The 19,424-nt window shown below is 44.9% G+C and overlaps 1 protein-coding gene across 1 annotated transcript in view; it reads right to left on the bottom strand.

Moving 5' to 3' along the window:
• LOC124552286 (probable cytochrome P450 304a1) overlaps positions 1-19,424 on the bottom strand; it is an 83,223-nt gene that overhangs the window by 10,811 nt on the left and 52,988 nt on the right. Inside the window, exons 6-7 of the mRNA XM_047126563.1 lie at positions 6,799-6,979; positions 3,440-3,557 (exon numbers count right to left, since the gene is read on the bottom strand). Coding sequence (XP_046982519.1) covers positions 3,440-3,557; positions 6,799-6,979 — 299 coding nt within the window. The remainder of the gene's footprint in view (positions 1-3,439; positions 3,558-6,798; positions 6,980-19,424) is intronic.

Here is a 19,424-nt window from a genome sequence, read left to right as displayed (position 1 = left end):
TTTAAATTGTTTTCTCCGATAGTGCAATTATTAAATCTAAGAAAGCATTTGGTACTTCCCACTTTGATAGCTCTTATTGGCAAGTGTAGTTGACATGTATTGTCTGTTCTGTTCTAGTCCCTTCAGCAGATCAGCTGTAACTTTTATCTTGCACATTTCCATAAGGAATTTTCGCACTTAAAATTTTAGGTAGTGTGTTGACATTATCTATTTCCTTTTTTGCTTCCAGTTAATTTTCATGAGACTTATTCTTCTGGTCATATGATTTTTACTTAACAGCGACTATATGGCAGTTCATTTTTGATACCACCACTGCATATTTTTCTTCCAAACCTCCTACTTAGTTCTTACACTTTCTGGTATATTGTCTTTCTGAAGCATCATTATATTTTGCATTTATCATCTACACGCACTGGATTTATCTGCTGAACTACTTAATTTATCATTTAATGTCCTATGTTTCATTTTTTGTTTGTACCTTTCTGCAGACTTCCCAAGCATTTCTTGTTTTACTGGACTTTCCTAATTCATCCTCAAAAAGTTTTCCCAGCATCTTTTGTGCTGTTTATTTCCCTAAATCTGTTTTCCATCTCTTCCTTGATTTCCTTGTGCTTATTTACATGTGTGTCGAAATTCCATTTTAATTCCTTGCTCCCCATTTTCTTGATGTATTTTATAGACCTAGAGAAGACAGTGTGCCACGGGATGAGCTTGCAACCATAATGAAGGGAAAAGAGAGCAAATTGGAAAGGCATGCAACTTATAAAATCATTGTATTTTAATATAAAAGTATCAGTGAGAATGAGAAAAGAAAGTACCAATTGTTCTGATTTACTTTTTTCAATCTGTTCCTGGAAAATATGAATCACCTTGTTCACTAGATGACAACAGGGTGGAGTTTGGAGGAGGAAGAATATGGTGTTTGAAGTTTGCAAATGATGTTATCCTAGTAATGGATAAAACAGAATTGCAGGAAATAGTGTATATCATTGAAGCCAGATTGAAGAGTTGTGGAATGAAAATCAGTACCTACAAAATAAATGAAAGTAATGGTACTTGGAGGAAATGAAAAGGTAAAGATAATGCTGAATGGAGGAATGTTAGAATGTTTGCACTTGAAATTCCTATGTAGTGGAGTAGAAAACATCTGGAAGTGCAGCACAGGAATTAAAACCAGGAAATCAGTGGAAAAATAGTCATTTATTTATGGAAAGGAGAGGTTATTGGAGCAATATGGACAAAGATTTGATAGGAACACCAATAAAGTTTTCTTTATGGAATGTTCTCTTTGGTGCTGAAATATGGTCAATGAGGAACAAAGACAAAGCAATGGTGGGGATTCTGAGACTTGGCAGCAGATTGTGGGAAGAATAAGAATAAGTTGGATGGATAGAGCGGGGGGGGGGGGGGGGGGGGGGGGATGAGGTGCAGAGGATTTGGAGGGGAAAGAGAATCCTGAATGTAAGAGAAAGAAAGAAAGAAGAGAAACTGGATAGGACATACATTAAGAAATAAGGTGCAAATAAAAAAAAAATAAAAAAAAAAATTGGAGTTGTATGTTGAATGGAACAGGAAGCAATGGAGGAAGCAAGTTCAGATATTGGGTGATTTTCTGGATGCAACACTAAGAAGTAAGTAATGAACCACCTGAAATGGACCTGCAGAGGACTTGCTAACATTGCAGAACAATGAGGGTGCTGGTTTCAGGAGTGTTTGTATTTCTGATATTGAAAGATTGCAGTCACTACGACACTGAGTGAATCACTGTATCACTTCTTTCTTCAAATACACATTCCATCTCGAGGCCTCACTGGATTGTGGGTATATACATTTCAGTAATCAAAGTGTCTTCAAGTTTTGACTTCTTAACTAAGATTATCAGTAACACCAGCTTTACACTAAAATAATATTTTATGCAGTCTTATTGATGGGATAATGGAAACTGCTTTTCCAGTCTGTTGCATTCCTGAGTAGAACGTTATATACTTTCCTGATGGTGTTTCTATTCTTCCTGTCCAAGATACTCAGCTTAAACAAAAATACTTAAATCACGTTCCTTCACCTTCAGTTACATTCCATGGCTTCATGTTAAAATGAAAACTATCATTTTTATCCCTTGCGATGACTCCTGCCAAAGAGATCCTCACCCAGAGATCCAACAGGAGTACTATTTTGCTTTCTTGATGCACATTAAAAAACATCGCTGTACTTCCTGTAGTGCACATTTAATTCTTGATTATAACTAATCTTATGCCTTAACTAATGCTTTCTCTCACTGGCATGAGATACTTCTATTCCAGATTTAAACTAGCATTTTTCTCGATTTCTTCAATAACTGCCCCTTGGCGTGATCTAAAAGAAAACTAGATTCAGAGCATTACAAGAATGTTTCCAGGAAAGAACTAAAGTTGACATCTCCTGTGTGCCCTCAGTAAACCTCTTCTCACATTTCGTTCAGTAAATTTCTCCAACTGTGTTTATGTGTTTCTGTGTTTATGATTTTATGACTGTACTTTCCCCTTCTTAACTAAAGCTGATTTATGGGGAGTCTTTGTTACTGCCACTTGAATGCCACAATCAGAAAAGCCATATATTATGGGACTCACTTTATTTCATGAAAGGCAGTTGGATTTAGAAATACATTATCTGTGCTGGCGTAAGCGGTTGCCACCACACCGGTTGGAAAAGAAGTTAGTAGGTGCTGGACTAAGCACGCCGTTCACGAGAGAGGCCAGAGACACACCTACAAGCAACGTGCCGACAATGCCCTCTCGACAACACGTATTTAGGCTGCCACTGCTGACCAGAAGGTCTCACTCAATCGTCCAGTTTGGTGCCTGTCGGTTTACTTGCAGAGCACGTTTAGTTCATCATAGGCTATGACAGTACATAGCAACCAGATTAGTGGCTATAGCAGGATTAGTTTGCCACAACCGGAATTGTACCCTACTAGCAGTGAGAAACTAAAGTTTGTAATAGCAAGATTACCAAAATTGACATTACATCAGTGTGCAACAGGACTGCTCATGATGAGCTTGTACCACAAAACATGGACTCAATTCATGTTAAGTAAATGTTTCCAGTTCATGTAAATAAACAACTATATAAATTCACATGTGCATTTTTGTTGTAGAAGGAGGATACCGGCCACCCATAACAACATCTCCCTTGCTTCCTTGTGGTACAAGATTCTACATTATCAATCACTGTTGCACTTGGTTAATGAATGTTAATGTGGTTAACAAGTTAAAGCTAAGCATCGGTAACTGAAAGCCCTTAGTCAGTACTACTTGAGATGAAATCAGTCTTGAAATCTTCACATAAATGATTTAAAAAAAGGAAATCTTTCTTTATCAAGTTTCACGTAAAGCTACCAAACATGTATACCATACAGCAAATACATGAAGAGAGAGAAGCATTTAAACAAAGTCACACTTACCTTTGGAAGAGTGTACCCATTGAGAGTTGCCTCTGTTGTAGATGCATGGGCAACACTGAGAGGCACAGCGGTCTTCCTGCGGAGAGCTTCACGAATGGTAGCTTCAAAATATGGTAGACTGGAACAAACGGCCTGTTTGTGAACATTAAACTAGTTTATTGCAAGGGTTGCTGCATTGCTAGTTATGAAAATACAATAACGCATGTGAATGAAATACATTTTTGTGCTAGGCCGTGGCATCCTAGAAGATGAAATAAAAAATATGAAACAGAAGATGATGAAGTGATTGGCTTGTAACAATACTTTTCAGTGCTACAGAACTTCTATTTTCTGGAGCTGATTTCCTATATGTTGTTGGCATTGTAGTCATCTACCTCAGTGCCAGTTTAGTGGAGTACTCAACGCTAGTCTACCCTGTGTGAGTCTCTCGATCTTTAAATTGTGCATAATTACTGAAATCTACTTCCACCTGGAGCTGCTTGTTGTATTCAAGGCTTGGTGTCCTGCTGAATTTCCTCCCCCCCCCCTTCTCCCCCCCTCCCCATACACACTAAGAAATTAACTATTCCTTGTTATCTCGAGATGTGCCCTATCAACTCTCCCTAGGGACAGGAAAATTCCATGAAAACAATAATGACAAATTGACAGTTTTTAGCAAAACAGTGTGAAAACAGCAATTTTTACAAAATATCATAGATAAAAAGTTATAAAACAGTTTATCAACATTTGTAAGTGATAGTTAATGAGTGTTGAAATTGAATTTTGCATTCTTGTTTTCTCAACACTAAGGTTCATGTATAATCATGGAACATGCATTAAATTAGCCTCTCCTTCATCCATCTCCATTTTATCATTATGTTGACATGTTTACAGTCTGACCACACAGCACAGAAACTTTTGAGCACTTCCATGACCATATAAAAAGTATGCACCCATACATGCAGTCCACTGTCAAGACACAGAAAAAAGGGAGGCTGCCATTTTGAGATGTTTTGATACAACAAAAATCAGATGGATGTCTCACCATTCAGTGTAGCTCAAGCTAACACATATTGGCTTATCTCTTAGTACCCAGAGCTTTCACCATCGATTTCAGAAGAGAGCATTTTAAATACATTAATGCACAGAGCAAAAACTGTCTCTGATGAGGACCACTTGGATTCCAAAATTAATCTCCGAAGTTCATGTTCTGAAAGCATGGCTATAGGTCATGTGATATTAAGTCAGCATTCTCCAAGAAAAAGAAACATGAAAATGTTGACTGAACATTCACGTGATGAGCCACCAACTGCATTTCTGCTTTTCTGCAATGTTACATCCAGCGAAATAGGCACAGTCCTGGGAAGAAGAGGTATAATACCTATTTTCCAACCTCCTAAGAAGGTAAAGGAGACGCTATGCCCTGTTAAGGATAGTCTCGATTTCAGAATTCCTGGTATTCATAACATCCCTCGTGAGTGCAGAAGCAGTTACATTGGTCAGTCCATCCATACCATTTCCCACCACTGTCCAGAACGTCAGTGGCATATTAACAATTGAGAACTGGTGAAATCTACAGCCTCACAGACAAACATAAAATATTGTTAGATGAAACACAAGTTTTGCCTGAGGCTTTTACGTACTGGGTTTCTGAAATTAAAGAGATTGTAGAACTTCAACTGTGATAGCCAATATAATCTTAGTGGTGCACAGAACTGAGCTCTCAATGCAGAAAGAGCCAGACATATTCCTCAAAATGTTACGCTACAACGGGAGTGGTGGTGCCACCAGTGCAGATGTCACCATCATCTGCAAGAGCACTGTGTAATTACTGAATAATCAGAAGCCGTCTGTGGGCTATATTAGCCCACCACAGCAGCTGCTTCAACAGTCAGTTGCTTCTGACAAACATTGTCACGGTTCGCACGGCTTCCCCCGTTGGGAGGTTCGTGTCCTCCCTCGGGCGTGGGTGTGTGTGTTGTCCGTAGCATAAGTTATTTAACTCATTACTTCTCAACGGTTTCCACTAGGACGTTCAAACTGGACGGTTGGCTATGCGGCATGATGGAAATTAGTATGGTTTGGCTTAGCGACGAAGCCCACTTTCGTTTGGATGGGTTCGCCAGTAAGCAAAATTGGCACATTTGGGGGACTGAGAATCCATATTTCGCAATTGAGAAGTCTCTCTGCCCTCAGCAGGTGACTGCATGGTGTGCTATGTCCAATCACGGAACAATTGGTGCGATATTCCTTGATGGCACGGTGACTACTGAATGGTACATGAATGTTTTGTAAGATGATTTAATCCCCATTATTTAAAGTGACCATGATTTCGACAAGATGTGGTTCATGCAAGACAAGTCAACCCCATGTAAGCAGGAGAGTGTTTGATGTCCTGGAGGGGCACTTTGCGGACTGCATTCTGGCTCTGGGGTATCCAGAGGACAGTATCATGGACATCGATTGGCCATCATATTCTCTGAACACATGCGGCTTCTTTTTGTGGGGCTACATTAAATACAAAAAGCTCAAAACAGCCATTCTGAAGGTAATCAACAGAATCAATGTCCCGACACTTCAGCGGGTCATACAGAATTTAGCTATTCATCTGCGCCACATCATCGCCAATGACGGCAGGCATATCGAACATGTCATAAGCTAAATCCGAATATCTGTAGTGACGTTTGCATGTTGAATAAATTGTGTTCACTCCATAGTTTGTAACTGATTTACGTTTTTCTTCATGTAATTCAATAATTGTCATCCTGTCTTGATATTTTTTTGGTCAGCAATCCTCTGAATGGTCTGAGGTTGCCCAGCACGAACCTCTCTCTCTCCTGAACCAATCTCGTCAGCTCAGAGCAGCACCTACATCCAACCTCCTCAGTTATTTGTAGAACTGTTATATATATCCAGAATGAGATTTTCACTCTGCAGCGGAGTGTGCGCTGATATGAAACTTCCTGGCAGATTAAAACTGTGTGCTGGACCGAGACTCGAACTCGGGACCTTTGCCTTTCGCGGGCAAGTGGTTAGAGCACTTGTCCTGTCATCATCGGATCTTGTAACACATTAACAGAAGTTCGGGCAAGTGGTTAGAGTACTTGCCCGTGAAAGGCAAAGGTCCCGAGTTTGAGTCTTGGTCCGGCACACAGTTTTAATCGGCCAGGAAGTTTCATATTATATATATATTCCAATCTCTGTCTTCTCCTACGGTTTATGACCTCAACAGCTCTCGAGTACTATGAAATCTATTCCATAATGTCTTAACACATGTCCTATCATCCTGTCCTTCCTCCTAGTCAAGTGTTTTTTATGTATAGCTTTCCTCGCCCATTGTGTGGAGTACTTACTACTCTCGATCGCTGCCGGGTACTCACTTTGGGCGGTCATCCAGCGTGGGAAGCCGGCCTCTGCCCACCACGCTGTCAATCTCGAGATGCACCTTGGTCTGCACCTCTGGGTGCAGCACTAGGCAGCGCACGGTTTCTGCCAGAGCGGTGGTGGTCACCGTCAGTGATGGCAGCAGCAGGTCCGTACCCGTGGCGATCACCTGCTCAACTGCAAAGAAAATCCGGCACTGTTACTGCAGTGTCATGAACCACTTGTCATGTCTCCAGAAAAAAAAACAGGAATATCAATGTCAGGATCAAATAATCATCATTCAATTTCCTTACTGGTGTCTTTCCCCAAAAAATTCGAAAAAGGAAAGTACTCAAGGACAGTCTCATGTCGAAGGAGATACAATTTACTGAACATGTCACATTTTGGGTCCAGAATGATTGCTCGACTGAGAATGATGTTTATACATTCACTCACTAAATACTTTAGGCCTTAAATAATAAAATATCAGCAGTGCATATTATTTATAGGCTGCCCAAGGCGTTTGATCTGCGTAAATCAGTTATATTATTCTCTAAGAAACACTTAAGTTTTACAACAATGATTGTTTTAAAAATCACTGGTTTGAAACATACTTAATGAACAGAATGCAAGAACTTGTGCTGTTAATTAATACAGTGTCGGAAGGAGAGAAACTTTTAGCGATTGAAAAGAAAGTACGAAGGGAGTCCCACAGAGTTTGATTTTGGGTTCGCTCCTATTCCTTAGATTTGTGAGCAATCCTGGAGTTCCACAGGGTTCAATTTTGGGTCCACTACTGTATCTTATATATGTGAATGACCTTCCACTTAACATTCATCAAGCAGAACTGAAACTATTCAGATGATACTAGTGTCACGAGGGTTGGAACTTAAGTAGTGGCAACTATTTAGGCACAATCGATACAAAAGAGTTACATGTTTGCACCTGTTACTGTCCTTCAAAGTAGTCACCAGCGTTGTGTGAAACCCGTTGCCAGCGATGTAGAAGGCGTAGTATACCATTAGCAGAGCCCGTTCTGTTGATGGTGCGAATGGAGCGATCTACTGCGTGTCGAATCTCTGGACCAGTTCTGAAGCGAAAGCCACGAAGCGGTTCCGTCATCTTCGGAATCAAATCAGAGTCACAAGGACTTAATTCCGGGGAGTATGGTGGATGGTACAGTACTTCCCAGTCCCATCGACCGAGTAGAGCAGCCACAGCTTGTCTGTATGCGCCCTCGCATTGTCGTGCAAAATGATGGTGGGTTGCGCGGAAAGTGTCGCCGCTTCTTTCGCAAAGCTGAAGACCTTAATGACATTGTCGTGCTGTACAACCTTTGGCATATTCAATCTTGATCCAACTCCGTTGTTCCTGTTTCGAAAACATAGTGACACCGTTACGTGAGACCGCTCGCTCACAAGTGACTGTGTTTCCCTCGATTGTGCGCACGCCGGTGACGTGGGACGGGCGAGTCCATTTGCTCGGAGGTAAGGTAGGTATGTCAACAACGTGTGCTATCAGCGACGATAGTAGATTCCATTGCATAGTGTCTCCACAGCAGTGTTGCCACTATTTAAGTTCCAACCTACGTATAATAAATCCCATTAGAGATGGCAAACGATATTTTGCAAACGATTATAAACTCTTCCTCAGAAAGTGGACTCTCCCAAAATATTGGTACAAAAAGGCACCAAATATTCAGCTGTATACGTCAGATAGTCTTATCGACGACTGATGAAGCCCATGAGCAGGAGTCAGTAAACAGCGTAGAACGCTACAAATTTTTGGGTGTCCATTTTGATGAAAATTTGAAATTGAAGTAGCATATTACTGAGCTTCTCAAATGATCAGTATGTTATTCCGGAAGTCAGGTACGCCAAGTTCGTTTGGAAATCTTTTTATTGCTTACCGGTTTCGACATCATCGGATCTTGTAACACTTTAACAGAATTTCGTGATCTTTACAAACTTGCAAGTCACATAGTGATGATGCGTCGTTTGACAATAAAAGTTGGCATGGAACATCAGCATGTCAGACATAAAATACCAAAAATATAAAACATACATTATGTTGTTCTAATGTCGTAGCGCACTCGTTCTTGGAATACAACATTAACATCAACTGTACTTATATTTAAATACATTATACAATATGGGACACGATCACAAAGATTTGCTAAATGTTTTTAATGTAATTTTTCAACTACACATTGTTTTTTACTGCAACAGCCTTAATTTAATTTCATACGCGTTACTGTAAATATATAACGCGTTAAAAGATTATAGTCCCTGTAATGCACATTCACAAATCCATGTTACTTCCGCGTCAAAATTTGTGCGATAGCAGCTGCTCTGTACGATAGCGCTACTTATGTGAAGTAATTGGCCAACTTCACTCAGATCACGGGCGAACTCACTAACATCAATTAAAATTAAGCATATCTCAAAATATTACTGTTTCTGTAAGTACACTGAATCGCCAAAGAAACTGGTATAGGCATGCGTATTCAAATACAGATGTATGTAAACAGACAGAATACGGCGCTGCTGTCGGCAACGCCTATATAAGACGACACCTGTCTGGCGCAGTTGTTATATCGATTACTGCTGCTACAACATAAGGTTGTCAAGATTTAAGTGAGTCTGAACGTGGTGTTACAGTCGGCGAACGAGCAATGGGACACAGCATCTCGGAGACAGCGATGAAATGGAGATTTTCCCGTACGATTATTTCACGAGTGTGCCGTGAATATCAGGAATTCGGAAAAACATCAAATCTGCGAGATCGCTGCTGCCGGGAAAAAGATACTGCAAGAACGGGACCAACGACGAGTGAATAGAATCATTCACCGTGACATAAGTACAACCCTTCTGCAGATTGCTGCAGATTTCAGTGCTGGGCCATCAACAAGTATCAGCGGACAAACCATTCAACGAAACATCGATATGGGCTTTCGAAGCCGAAGGCCCACTTGTGTACCCTTGATGACTGCACGACACAAAGCTTTACGTCTCAGCTGGGCCCGTCAACAACGACATGTGACTGTTGTTGACTGGAAACGTGTTGCTTGGTCGGACGAGTCTCGTTTCTAATTGTATCGAGCGGATGGACGTGTGCGGGTATGCAGACAACGTCATGAATCCATGGACCCTGCACGTCAGCAGGGGACTGTCCAAGCTGGTGGAGGCTCTGTAATGATGTGGGGCGTGTACAATTGGAGTGTATGGGACCCCTGATACGCCTAGATACGACTCTGACAGATGACACGTACGTAAGCGTCCTGTCTGATTACCTGAATCTATTCATGTCCATTGCGCATTCCGACGAACTTGGCCAATTCCAGCAGGACAAATGGTTCAAATGGCTCTGAGCACTATGGGACTTAACTTCTGAGGTCATCAGTCTCCTAGAACTTAGAACTACTTAAACCTAACTAACCTAAGGACATCACACGCATCCATGCCCGAGGCAGGATTCGAGCCTGCGACCGTATCGGTCGCGCGGTTCCAGACTGTAGCGCCTAGAACTGCTCGGCCACTCCGGCGGGCCCAGCAGGACAATGCGACTCCCTACACGTCCAGAATTACTACAGAATGGCTCCAGAAACAATTTCGTTGGCCACCGAACTTCCCAGACATGAACATTATTGAGCATATCTGGGATGCCTTGCAACGTGCTGTTCAGAAGAGACCTGCTCCCTCTCGTACGGACAGCCAAAGCAGGATTCATAGTGTCATTTCCCTCCAGCACTACTTCAGACATCAGTCGAGTCCATGCCACGTCGTGTTGTGACACTTCTGCGAGCTCGCGGGGACCCTACACGATATTACGCAGGTTTACCAGTTTCTTTAGCTCTTCAGTGCACTTTTGTTAGTTGCTCAACTACTCTATTACCAATAGCTGACTTTTCCTGATTCGGCTATTAGTTACTGGATGTATATAAAGTAATTGACCTACCCCTACCCCTGTCGTTTTATGCAACCCACAATATAATTCGCCGCGCGGAATGGCCGCGCGGTTAGAGGCGCCATGTCACTGACTGCTCGGCCCTCTCCCGTCGGAGTTTCGAGTCCTCTCTCGGGCATGGGTGTGTGTATTGTCCTTAGCAAGTTAGTTTAAGTAGTGTGTAAGTCTAGGGACCTATGACCTCAGCAGTTTGGTTCCTTAGAAATTCAGACACGTTTGAACAACCAAGCGCGATATTTTTGTATTCTCCCGCTCGCTAGCGCAAACTGTTAGTACTACAGAGAAAATGAGCAGGATCTTTTTGTAGGAAATTATATGTAGTTAAATTTTGTATTGAATACGTTTTCGCTAGAGTCCGTAGTTTTCGAGTTATTCAGAAAAACATACAACACTGATCTTCAAACGCTCTCTTGCTCTCACAGTCATTAACAACAGGTCAGGACTTCTAATATGTTGCTCATGACACTCCCTCCTACCACTATACAAAAATTTGCGACAGCACGAATTATTTCCCACATTCGACCTTTATTGGTCTTCATTGACTGGCCGTATTTCGCCAACGGCGAGCACTTAAAAATTGTAAAATTGATATTTGCGTAAATTATACCTAACAGTTTTTTGAATTTTAACTGTATAAAATGAGCTATTACATCGGTGTACTCGTCAGGCATTGACTAAGAAACTACTGTGCTTGCAAGGACTATGCTTGGATCGAATTATCAGTGGAATTACACTCCTGGAAATGGAAAAAAGAACACATTGACACCGGTGTGTCAGACCCACCATGCTTGCTCCGGACACTGCGAGAGGGCTGTACAAGCAATGATCACACGCACGGCACAGCGAACACACCAGGAACCGCGGTGTTGGCCGTCGAATGGCGCTAGCTGCGCAGCATTTGTGCACCGCCGCCGTCAGTGTCAGCCAGTTTGCCGTGGCATACGGAGCTCCATAGCAGTCTTTAACACTGGTAGCATGCCGCGACAGCGTGGACGTGAACCGTATGTGCAGTTGACGGACTTTGAGCGAGGGCGTATAGTGGGCATGCGGGAGGCCGGGTGGACGTACCGCCGAATTGCTCAACACGTGGGGCGTGAGGTCTCCACAGTACATCGATGTTGTCGCCAGTGGTCGACGGAAGGTGCACGTGCCCGTCGACCTGGGACCGGACCGCAGCGACGCACGGATGCACGCCAAGACCGTAGGATCCTACGCTGTGCCGTAGGGGACCGCACCGCCACTTCCCAGCAAATTAGGGACGCTGTTGCTCCTGGGGTATCGGCGAGGACCATTCGCAACCGTCTCCATGAAGCTGGGCTACGGTCCCGCACACCGTTAGGCCGTCTTCCGCTCACGCCCCAACATCGTGCAGCCCGCCTCCAGTGGTGTCGCGACAGGCGTGAATGGAGGGACGAATGGTGACGTGTCGTCTTCAGCGATGAGAGTCGCTTCTGCCTTGGTGCCAATGATGGTCGTATGCGTGTTTGGCGCCGTGCAGGTGAGCGCCACAATCAGGACTGCATACGACCGAGGCACACAGGGCCAACACCCGGCATCATGGTGTGGGGAGCGATCTCCTACACTGGCCGTACACCACTCATGATCGTCGAGGGGACACTGAATAGTGCACGGTACATCCAAACCGTCATCGAACCCATCGTTCTACCATTCCTAGACCGGCAAGGGAACTTGCTGTTCCGACAGGACAATGCACGTCCGCATGTATCCCGTGCCACCCAACGTGCTCTAGAAGGTGTAAGTCAACTACCCTGGCCAGCAAGATCTCCGGATCTGTCCCCCATTGAGCATGTTTGGGACTGGATGAAGCGTCGTCTCACGCGGTCTGCACGTCCAGCACGAACGCTGGTCCAACTGAGGCGCCAGGTGGAAATGGCATGGCAAGCCGTTCCACAGGACTACATCCAGCATCTCTACGATCGTCTCCATGGGAGAATAGCAGCCTGCATTGCTGCGAAAGGTGGATATACACTGTATTAGTGCCGACATTGTGCATGCTCTGTTGCCTGTGTCTATGTGCCTGTGGTTCTGTCAGTGTGATCATGTGATGTATCTGACCCCAGGAATGTGTCAATAAAGTTTCCCCTTCCTGGAGCAATGAATTCACGGTGTTCTTATTTCAATTTCCAGGAGTGTATTTTTAGCGTAACGTTTACAGGTAATTTTTTTTAATTTACCGTCATGGGCACTTTTAACTCATTTACGTTAACGAAGTAGCCGACTATACTGGTAGTGGTGTAATAGCCCAATCAATAGAGACCAAAAAAGGCCGAATAACGCGAATAATTTTGTGCAGTGGTGGGCGGGAGCGCTATGAACAACACACTACGAATCCGGACTGATGATAGATGAGTGTGGTGCGCTTCAGGGCCATTTTTGCACGTTTTTCTTGAATAACTCGTAAACCGTGGTCTCTATCGGAAACGTAACCTAGTAAAAAATTTAACTGCATTAAATTTCTGCAGGGAAAATACACTGAAGAGCCAAAGAAACTGGTACAGCTGCCTAACATCGCGTAGGGCTCCCGCGAGCACGCAGAAGTGCCGCAGCACGACGTGGCATGGACTCTGCTAATGTCTGAAGTAGTGCTGGAGGGAACTGACACCATGAATCCTGCAGGACTCTCCATAAATCCGTACTAGTAAGATGGGTTGGAGATCTCTTCTGAAGATCACGTTGCAAGGCATCCCATATATTCTCAATAATAATCATGTCTGGGTAGTCTTGTGGCCAACGGAAGTGTTTTATACTCAGAAGAGCACTTTCCCGCGGAAGGCAAAGGTCCCGAGTTCGAGTCTCGGTCTGGCACACAGTTTTAATCTGCCAGGAAGTTTCATATCAGAAGAGTGTTCCTGGAGCCACTTTGTAGTAATCCTGGACATGTGGGGTGTCGCCTTGTCATACTGAAATTGCCCAAGTAGGTCGGAATGCACAATGGACATGAATGGATGCAGTTGACCAGACAGGATGCTTACGTACGTGTCACTTGTCAAAGCAGTATCTAGATGTATCGGAGGTCCCTTATCACTCCAACTATACATGCCCCACACCATTACAGAGCCTCCATCAGCTTGAACTGCCCCGTGCTGACATGCAGGGTCCATGGCTTCATGAGGTTGTCTCCATCTACATCTACATGATTACTCTGCAATTCACATTTAAGTGCTTGGCAGAGGGTTCATCGAACCACAATCATACTATTTCCCTACCATTCCACTCCCGAACAGAGCGCGGGAAAAACGAACACCTAAACCTTTCTGTTCGAGCTCTGATTTCTCTTGTTTTATTTTGATGATCATTTCTACCTATGTAGGTTGGGCTGAACAAAATATTTTCGCATTCGGACGAGAAAGTTGGTGACTGAAATTTCGTAACTAGATCTCGCCGCGACGAAAAACGTCTTTGCTTTAATGACTTCCATCCCAACTTGCGTATCATATCTGCCACACTCTCTCCCCTATTACGTGATAATACAAAACGAGCTGCCCTTTTTTGCACCCTTTCGATGTCTTCCGTCAATCCCACCTGGTAAGGATCCCACACCGCGCAGCAATATTCTAACAGAGGACGAACGAGTGTAGTGTAAGCTGTCTCTTTAGTGGACTTGTTGCATCTTCCAAGTGTCCTGCCAATGAAACGCAACCTTTGGCTCGCCTTCCCCACAATATTATCTATGTGGTCTTTCCAACTGAAGTTGTTCGTAATTTTAACACCCAGGTACTTAGTTGAATTGACAGCCTTGAGAATTGTACTATTTATCGAGTAATCGAATTCCAACGGATTTCTTTTGGATCTCATGTGGATCACCTCACACTTTTCGTTATTTAGCGTCAACTGCCACCTGCCACACCATACAGCAATCTTTTCTAAATCGCTTTGCAACTGATACTGGTCTTCGGATGACCTTACTAGACGGTAAATTACAGCATCATCTGCGAACAACCTAAGAGAACTGCTCAGATTGTCACCCAGGTCATTTATATAGATCAGGAACAGCAGAGGTCCCAGGACGCTTCCCTGGGGAACACCTGATATCACTTCAATTTTACTCGATGATTTGCCGTCTATTACTACGAACTGCGACCTTCCCGACAGGAAATCACGAATCCAGTCGCACAACTGAGACGATACCCCGTAGGCCCGCAGCTTGATTAGAAGTCGCTTGTGAGGAACGGTGTCAAAAGCTTTCCGGAAATCTAGAAATACGAAATCAACTTGAGATCCCCTGTCGATAGCGGCCATTACTTCGTGCGAATAAAGAGCTAGCTGCGTTGCACAAGAACAATGTTTTATGAAACCATGCTGATTACGTATCAATAGATTGTTCCCTTCGAGATGATTCATAGTGTTTGAATACAGTATATGCTCCAAAACCCTACTGCAAACCGACGTCAATGATATAGGTCTGTAGTTCGATGGATTTCTCCTACTACCCTTCTTAAACACTGGTGCGACCTACGCAATTTTCCAATCTATAGGTACAGATCTATCGGTGAGCGAGCGGTTGTATATGATTGCTAAGTAGGGAGCTATTGTATCGGCGTAATCTGAAAGGAACCTAATCGGTATACAATCTGGACCTGGAGACTTGCCCGTATCAAGCGATTTGAGTTGCTTCACAACCCCTAAGGTATCTACTTCTAAGAAACTCATGCTAGCAGCTGTTCGTGTTTCAAATTCTGGAATATTCCATTCGCCTTCCCTGGTGAAGGAATTTCGGAAAACTGCGTTCAATAACTTCGCTTTAGCGGCACAGTCGTCGGTAACAGTACCATCGGCACTGCGCAGCGAAGGTATTGACTGCGTCTTGCCGCTTGTGTTCTTTACATACGACCAGAATTTCTTCGGATTTTCTACCAAATTTCGAGACAATGTTTCGTTGTGGAACCTATTAAAGGCATCTCGAATTGAAGTCCGTGCCAAATTTCGCGCGTCTGTAAATTTTAGCCAATCTTCGGGATTTCGCGTTCTTCTGAACTTTGCATGCTTTTTCCGTTGCCTCTGCAACAGCGTTCGGACCTGTTTTGTGTACCATGGGGGATCAGTTCCATCTCTTACCAGTTTATGAGGTATGAATCTTTCAATTGCTGTTGCTACTATATCTTTGAATTTGAGCCACATCTCGTCTACACTTGCATAGTCAGTTCGGAAGGAATGGAGATTGTCTCTTAGGAAGGCTTCTAGTGACACTTTATCCGCTTTTTTAAATAAAATTATTTTGCGTTTGTTTCTGGTGGATTTGGAAGAAACAGTATTGAGCCTAGCTACAACGACCTTGTGATCACTAATCCCTATATCAGTCATGATGCTCTCTATTAGCTCTGGATTGTTTGTGGCTAAGAGGTCAAGGGTGTTTTCGCAACCATTTACAATTCGCGTGGGTTCGTGGACTAACTACTCGAAATAATTTTCGGAGAAAGCATTTAGGACAATCTCGGAAGATGTTTTCTGCCTCCCACCGGCTTTGAACAAGTATTTTTGCCAACATATCGAGGGAAGGTTGAAGTCCCCACCAACTACACTCCTGGAAATGGAAAAAAGAACACATTGACACCGGTGTGTCAGACCCACCATACTTGCTCCGGACACTGCGAGAGGGCTGTACAAGCAATGATCACACGCACGGCACAGCGGACACACCAGGAACCGCGGTGTTGGCCGTCGAATGGCGCTAGCTGCGCAGCATTTGTGCACCGCCGCCGTCAGTGTCAGCCAGTTTGCCGTGGCATACGGAGCTCCATCGCAGTCTTTAACATTGGTAGCATGCCGCGACAGCGTGGACGTGAACCGTATGTGCAGTTGACGGACTTTGAGCGAGGGCGTATAGTGGGCATGCGGGAGGCCGGGTGGACGTACCGCCGAATTGCTCAACACGTGGGGCGTGAGGTCTCCACAGTACATCGATGTTGTCGCCAGTGGTCGGCGGAAGGTGCACGTGCCCGTCGACCTGGGACCGGACCGCAGCGACGCACGGATGCACGCCAAGACCGTAGGATCCTACGCAGTGCCGTAGGGGACCGCACCGCCACTTCCCACCAAATTAGGGACGCTGTTGCTCCTGGGGTATCGGCGAGGACCATTCGCAACCGTCTCCATGAAGCTGGGCTACGGTCCCGCACACCGTTAGGCCGTCTTCCGCTCACGCCCCAACATCGTGCAGCCCGCCTCCAGTGGTGTCGCGACAGGCGTGAATGGAGGGACGAATGGTGACGCGTCGTCTTCAGCGATGAGAGTCGCTTCTGCCTTGGTGCCAATGATGGTCGTATGCGTGTTTGGCGCCGTGCAGGTGAGCGCCACAATCAGGACTGCATACGACCGAGGCACACAGGGCCAACACCCGGCATCATGGTGTGGGGAGCGATCTCCTACATTGGCCGTACACAACTGGTGATCGTCGAGGGGACACTGAATAGTGCACGGTACATCCAAACCGTCATCGAACCCATCGTTCTACCATTCCTAGACCGGCAAGGGAACTTGCTGTTCCAACAGGACAATGCACGTCCGCATGTATCCCGTGCCACCCAACGTGCTCTAGAAGGTGTAAGTCAACTACCCTGGCCAGCAAGATCTCCGGATCTGTCCCCCATTGAGCATGTTTGGGACTGGATGAAGCGTCGTCTCACGCGGTCTGTACGTCCAGCACGAACGCTGGTCCAACTGAGGCGCCAGGTGGAAATGGCATGGCAAGCCGTTCCACAGGACTACATCCAGCATCTCTACGATCGTCTCCATGGGAGAATAGCAGCCTGCATTGCTGCGAAAGGTGGATATACACTGTACTAGTGCCGACATTGTGCATGCTCTGTTGCCTGCGTCTATGTGCCTGTGGTTCTGTCAGTGTGATCATGTGATGTATCTGACCCCAGGAATGTGTCAATAAAGTTTCCCCTTCCTGGGACAATGAATTCACGGTGTTCTTATTTCAATTTCCAGGAGTGTATAATCGTATGAGTGGGGTATTTGTTTGTTACGAGACTCGAATTTTCTCTGATCTGCTCAGCAACTATATCATCGGAGTCTGGGGGTCGGTAGAAGGAGCCAATTATGAACTTAGTTCGGCTGTTAAGTATAACCTCCACCCATACCAATTCGCACGGAGTATCTACTTCGACTTCACTACAAGATAAACCACTACTGACACTCCACTACGAATTCTGCCTAATCTATCTTTCCTGAACACCGTCTGAGACTTCGTAAAAATTTCTGCAGAACTTATTTCAGGCTTTAGCCAGCTTTCTGTACCTATAACGATTTCAGCTTCTGTGCTTTCTTTTAGCGCTTGAACCTCAGTGACTTCCCCAGCACAACTACAACAATTTACAACTACAATTCCGACTGTTCGTTGATCCAAGCACGTCCTGTATTTGTCATGCACCCTTTGAGATTGCAGCCCACCCCGTACTTTCCCGAGGCCTTCTAACCTAAAAAACCGCCCAGTCCACGCCACACAGCCTCCGCTACCCGTGTAGCCGCCAGCTGAATGTAATGAACTCATGACCTATTCAGCGGAACCCGAAATCCCACCACCCTACGGCGCAAGTCAAGGAATCTGCAGCCAACACGGTCGCAAAACCGTCTGAGCCTCTGATTCAGACCCTTCACCCGGCTCTGCACCAAAGGTCCGCAGTCGGTTCTGTCAACGATGCTGCAGATGGTGAGCTCTGCCTTCATCTCGTAAGCAAGACCGGCAGTCTTCACCAAATCAGATAGCCACTAGAATCCAGAGAGAATTTCCTCAGATCCAAAGCGACACACGTCATTAGTGCCGACATTTGCCACCACCTGCAGCTGGCTGCACTCTGTGCTCTTCATGACATCCGGAAGGACCCTTTCCACATCAGGAATGACTCCACCCGGAATGCACACGGAGTGCACACTGGATTTCTTCCCCTCCTTAGCCGCCATATCCCTAAGGGGCCCCATTACACGTCCATCCACTCGATATAATTTGAAACGAGACTCGTCCGACCAGGCAACATGTTTCAGGCGAGGCGTAACGCTTTTTGTCGTGCATTCATCAGCGGTACACGATTGAGCCTTCGGCTCCGAAAGCCCATATCGATGATGTTCAGTTGAATGGTTGGCACGCTGACACCTGTTGATGGCCCAGTATTGAAATCTGCAGCAGTTTGCGGAAGGATTACAGTTCTGTCACGCAGAACGATTCACATCAGTCGTCGTTGGTCCAGTTCTTGCAGGGTCTTTTCCCGACCGCAGCGATGTCAGAGATTTGATGTTTTAGCGGATTCCTGATATTCACGGTACACTCGTGAAATGGTAGTATGGGAAAGCCCCCTTCATCGTTACCTCGGAGATGCTGCGTCCCATTGAGAATGCGCCGACCATAACATCACGTTCAAACTCACTTAAATCTTGATAACCTGCCATGGTAGCAGCAGTAACCGATCTAACAAACGGCAGTAGACACTTGTTGTCTTATATAGGCGTTGTTGACCGCAGCGCTGTATTCTGCCGATTTACATACCTCTGTATCTGAATACATATACGTACACCAGTGTGGTTAGCGCGTAGCGACCGAGAGAATATGAAAATCCCTAGCATGGTTACGAAGGGCAGCAAAAACATTGCGGGTTGCATACAACGACAGGGGCAGGGGCAGCTGGATCACCCTGTATGTTATAAACTTCGGCTGAGA

This window comes from Schistocerca americana, chromosome 10 (assembly GCF_021461395.2).
Source record: "Schistocerca americana isolate TAMUIC-IGC-003095 chromosome 10, iqSchAmer2.1, whole genome shotgun sequence".
NCBI classification, from domain to species: domain Eukaryota; kingdom Metazoa; phylum Arthropoda; class Insecta; order Orthoptera; family Acrididae; genus Schistocerca; species Schistocerca americana.
This window is presented reverse-complemented; position numbering and strand designations above follow the sequence as displayed.